The sequence below is a fragment of the Euleptes europaea genome, chromosome 6, assembly GCF_029931775.1.
Source record: "Euleptes europaea isolate rEulEur1 chromosome 6, rEulEur1.hap1, whole genome shotgun sequence".
Classification (NCBI taxonomy): Eukaryota; Metazoa; Chordata; class Lepidosauria; order Squamata; family Sphaerodactylidae; genus Euleptes; species Euleptes europaea.
In genome coordinates, this window is record NC_079317.1 from 38,504,939 (window position 1) to 38,509,783 (window position 4,845).

The 4,845-nt window shown below is 56.5% G+C and overlaps 1 protein-coding gene across 1 annotated transcript; it reads left to right on the forward strand.

Moving 5' to 3' along the window:
- The first annotated feature begins 376 nt into the window (after positions 1-376).
- On the forward strand, positions 377-3,427 carry NKX2-1 (NK2 homeobox 1). The gene is made up of 3 exons (XM_056851618.1): positions 377-464; positions 1,096-1,463; positions 2,736-3,427. The coding sequence occupies exons 2-3, from the start codon at positions 1,106-1,108 to the stop codon at positions 3,425-3,427; spliced, it is 1,050 nt and encodes a 349-aa protein (XP_056707596.1). The 5' UTR covers positions 377-464; positions 1,096-1,105.
- The last annotated feature ends 1,418 nt before the right edge of the window (positions 3,428-4,845 follow it).

The following is a 4,845-nucleotide window of genomic DNA, read 5'->3' on the forward strand; positions in this document are numbered from 1 at the left end:
GAAAACCACAAGCCGGGCTCTAACGCGTTTTTCCAGCAGCCCCAGCAGCCTCACACAAACGCTGGGCCCATTTCTCTCCGCCAAAGTTCCGGCTTCCCTCCGCCTGGCCAAGTGAGGAGCCCAGGCGGAACAGCCGACGGTTGCCTGTGCGGAGAAGAGAGAATAGATAGAGATCGGGGGGAAACGCGGGCGGAGGATGCGTTTGGAGGCTCGGACAGATGAGCTCCCTATAGGCTCGGCGGCTCACGCCGTCTAAGCGGCACGAGTGCGTTGCTCGAGACACCCTCCGCACTCCTCCCGAGGCTCCCTCCCATGTCTGGCCAGAGACCGCGTCTCTGCCAACTTGGCGGTGCGTGAGCGCTCCCTCCACCCGGCACCCAGACCGTCCTTTTCTGCCTGGAGCGTTTCCTAGGAGGGGGGGGGGGCTCAATCCGGCGCTTCAGACCTTCCCGGCTCAGACTGAGGTAGGAGGACCGGTGGGGAGGAAGTGTGTAAGGTGGGGGGGAGAGAGAGGGCTAGAATTTGAACTTCTCCTTGGAAATTCAGTCTCGGGAGCGTGGGGGGGGGGAATAAACCCCCCTCCGCATTACAGCATATTTTATTCATATCCTCAACCTTAGGGTTAGATCACCCTCCGCCGCCCCCCTCCGCCCAAATACAATCGGATTGATTTGAGGGAGGGTAAGGGCAGAGATACTTCTTTATTATTACGATTATTTAAAGGAAGGCGTTTTTTTTTTCCTTTAAAAAAAGGGGGAGAGAAAACCCGGGCGAAGTAAAAACTTAAAGGTGTTTACCTTGTCATCAGCATGTACGCTAATTATCTCGGGCAAGATGTGGGGCTCTATTGTCTTGTTGCTTTAGACTCTATGCCCCGCCTCTGGTGGCTGCCTAAAACCTGGCGTCTGGCTAAAACAAACGAAAGGCAGCGCTGAGCCTCCACTCAATCCAATTAAGGCGGACTTGGTCCACTCGGTTACGTGTTCATCCAACAAGATCGGCGTGAAGGCAACACACCAGAATATTTGGAAAAAAAAAAAAAGGAGAGAGAGATTTGCCTCCCCTTTCCCTTGTTTTCCCTCCTCTCCCCCCCAGCCGCCGAATCATGTCGATGAGCCCAAAGCATACGACTCCTTTCTCAGTGTCTGACATCTTGAGCCCCTTGGAGGAGAGCTACAAGAAAGTGAGCATGGAGGGCAGTAACTTGGGGGCTCCCCTGGCAGCCTACAGGCAGTCGCAAGTGGCGCAGCCGGCCATGCAGCAGCACCCCATGGGCCACAACGGGACGGTGGCCGCTGCCTACCACATGACGGCCGCCGGCGTCCCCCAGCTCTCCCACACCGCCATGGGGGGCTACTGCAACGGCAACATGGGTGACCTGCCGCCCTACCAGGACACCATGAGGAACAGCGCCTCGGCCACCGGATGGTACGGGCCCAACCCGGACCCCCGATTCTCCACCAGTAAGTCTGGGCACTTTGCCTTCCTTCGTCTTTCCCGGCATGGGGTGGGGGTGGCACCGGAGCCGAGCTGGCCGGACGGGGCAGCAGCGTGGGGTAGCGGTTAGAGCGGGGATGGGCAAGGTAGGATGAGGTGAAGTGGTGGTTGGGGGATATCCATCATGGAGTCGCCTAACCAGCCGGCTGCCTGGCGTTGATCTGGATACAGCCTCCCCCCCACCCTCAATACACACACTGTTTCGTGCCTTCTCCTGGGCTCGGTCCTGGCGGTGCCTGCCCGGGGGGATGGACGGCCCTTCTGATTAAGCGGGGAGACGGATGGCTTTAGGGGGGAGAGAAGAGCGCCGAAGGACTTTCTGGGGCAAATCGGAGTGGTTTAAGCCCATGACCAGATAGATGGGAGACCCCAATATGGAATAAGGCAGAGCCGGGGTGTGGGGACGGGGTGGGACGAATACATTTAAACCACCTGGAAGTCCCGGAAATTCTCCCAAGGAACTCCAGGCTGTCGGTTAAAGCAACGCCGTTCGGGGGGTTAAAAGCTACGGCAGCGTAAACTGGGTCCCAAACTGGATCTGTAGTCTCTGAACGTGCATGTAGGTGAAATCGGCCTCCGCGGTGTGTAAAATAGACTTCAGAATCCACTACCGGAAAGACAGACCTTGTGAATGACGGCAAGAGGAGGGGGAAAGAACTGCTGATTTGACAGGTTTTAAGATGCAAACTGTAGTCTCGAAAGTGGAGGCGGAGGTCCTTCGGGGATTCGGTCCCGTTTGTTTGTTTTAATTTGTAGGAAGAAGGGCTGCTCGTATAGAACCGCAGAATGTACTGTGTTTACATAGAAAAACGCCTAGCTTTCTTGACTAGAATTATTATTATTATTTGCCCTCAAATCGTTTGTCTCTGTGTAGACACTTCACAAGCGGGGCTGTGCTTGCGATTTTTTGGGGGGTGGGGAAGAGGCAGAACTGTGCCAGAGCGATCCCTGCAAAGCCCAGAGACCCCCCCAAACTTCACTAAAGTGAAGTTTCCAATCTGATGTCGGAAACATTTTCTAAAGATTTTGTAGTCAGGGAAAATATAAACTGGAAGTTTGTTGGGGTTTGGATTGGGGTAGTGTGTGACTGTGTGTTTGGATCGCCCCCCCCCCCCCCGCCCTTGGGATGTAAAATCCGGATTCGGCTCCCAGGGCCGGGGGCCTCGATCCGGCTTGCGGGCCCACGGCCTGCCCCCCCCCTCGCCCTAACCCTCTCTGGCTTGCTGTTCTGCTTCCAGTCTCCCGCTTCATGGGGCCGTCGTCGGGGATGAACATGGGCGGCATGGGCGGCCTGAGTTCGCTGGGCGACGTGAGCAAGAGCCTGGCGCCGCTGCAGAGCACCCCTCGGCGGAAGCGCCGCGTCCTCTTCTCGCAGGCCCAGGTGTACGAGCTGGAGCGGCGCTTCAAGCAGCAGAAGTACCTGTCGGCGCCCGAGCGGGAGCACCTGGCCAGCATGATCCACCTGACGCCCACCCAGGTCAAGATCTGGTTCCAGAACCACCGCTACAAGATGAAGCGGCAGGCCAAGGACAAGGCGGCCCAGCAGCAGATGCAGACGGAGGGCGCAGCCTGCCAGCAGCAGCAGCAGCAGTCGCCCCGCCGGGTGGCCGTGCCCGTGCTGGTCAAGGATGGCAAGCCCTGCCAGGCCGGCTCCAACGCCCCCGCCGCCGCCCTGCAGGGCCACCACCAGCAGCAGCAGCAGGCGGCCGCCACCGCCATCAGCGTGGCCTCGGGCGGCGCCGGCCTGGGCCCCCACCCCAGCCACCAGGCCAGCAGCGCCGGCCAGTCGCCGGACCTGGGCCAGCACGCCGGCAGCAGCCCCTCGGCCCTGCAGAGCCAGGTCTCCGCCCTGTCCCACCTGAACTCCTCCGGCTCGGACTACGGCACCGCCATGTCGTGCTCCACCTTGCTATACGGCAGGACCTGGTGAGGGGGGAGCGCCCGGCCTCGCCCCCCCTAGCCGCCCCCCGACGACGGGCCGAGCCTCTCCGGCTTCTCCCCCGCCTCCTTTGCCTCCCTTGACTCCCCCCTTCTTTTTTATTGGGGGGGGTCCTTGCCTCTCCTTCGTTTACCCGAGAAGGGGAGGGGGTCCTGCTTGTGACAGTCGGCGAAAAAGGGAAAACTCCGGCCTGGGGGGGCGGCGGCGAAACGGCGCTCCTCGGAAGGCCTTCTCCTCCGCCCCGTCGTCTGGAGAAGCCGCGGAACGCAGGAGAGCGCGGAGGACCACCGAGCCGCGCCTGGCCCGGATCTCCACGGGACGCTTGTATGTACATATCAACCCGGAGGGGGAGGGGTGGGCGTTTTCTCCCCTCCCCAAAAAACAACGACACTTTAGCGTCCTCCCCCGTCCTAAAATACACACAGGAAGAAATTTGGGGCCCCCGGCCCAGCCGGTGGATGGAGACACTGATCCTAATCTCGGTTTAGCATTTCTCCTCTTACCTTTGATGTGAACCTGTAGCTGTCTGAAGCTGTCAAAAAACGTTGGACTGAACCTATAGTTTTTAGTAGCCTGAATATTTTGTTGATTTAAAAAAAGGGGGGGGAGGGGGAAGATCTACCAAACAAATTTTAAACTTCCCCCCCCAAAAAAACAAAAGCTCCACTTTTTATCGGACGTCCACAAATTCATGTAAATCCTTTGACAGTTTGTTCTTTCTCGGCGCACGTTTTCCTGCTTTCTTTTTTTCCCTTGTAACTTATGTAGATATATTGGGCTTTAAATATACTTCCTAAGAAGCTTCTAATAAATTATCAAGATCAAAAATATTTGTTATTGCCCTTTGCTATCCCCCTTTTTAAAAAATGGGAACCGAGAGGCCGGATACTTTCCTCAAAGGCCCACAACCCGTTTCCCCTTGGCTTCCATTGGGAAACTGGCCCCGCCATTGAAGCACCGCCAGCTCACATTTTGGGGAAACTGACTAACAAGCATCTACATGGGACTGATTCACATATCCCGGTTTCACCCTAGCTCGAAGGAAGCGCGTCCTACCCAAGTAACGAGCAAGCCACTGAGAGGAGGAAATCAACAGGGGCCTCGTTCCTACAGGAAAGCATTTAGACCCACCAAACCAAATCTCCAAAGGGTGCCCCTTAGAACGCTACTAATGCGGGGAGAGGGGGCCGCTAAAGAGGAACAAACTGACAGGGAAGGGGGGGTTCAAATCCTTGTAAAGATCGCTCAATTTTATTAACTTGTAAAAGGCACCATTTCTACAAGGATTTCCTATGTAATTGTATTTTAAGGAAAGTACAGTCATCTTATTTATAATCAAAATAAAACAATAGTTTATTGTGCACGAGGTGTACTGTGTAGCTTGAATTAAGTTTTGGGAAACGAGTCCA

Excerpts from the sequence above, each read along its gene's own strand:
- NKX2-1 (XM_056851618.1), top strand. The coding sequence starts at position 1,106 with ATGTCGATGAGCCCAAAGCATACGACTCCTTTCTCAGTGTCTGACATC. Across the intron at positions 1,464-2,735 it reads GGACCCCCGATTCTCCACCA|TCTCCCGCTTCATGGGGCCG; the intron begins GTAAGTCTGGGC and ends TTCTGCTTCCAG.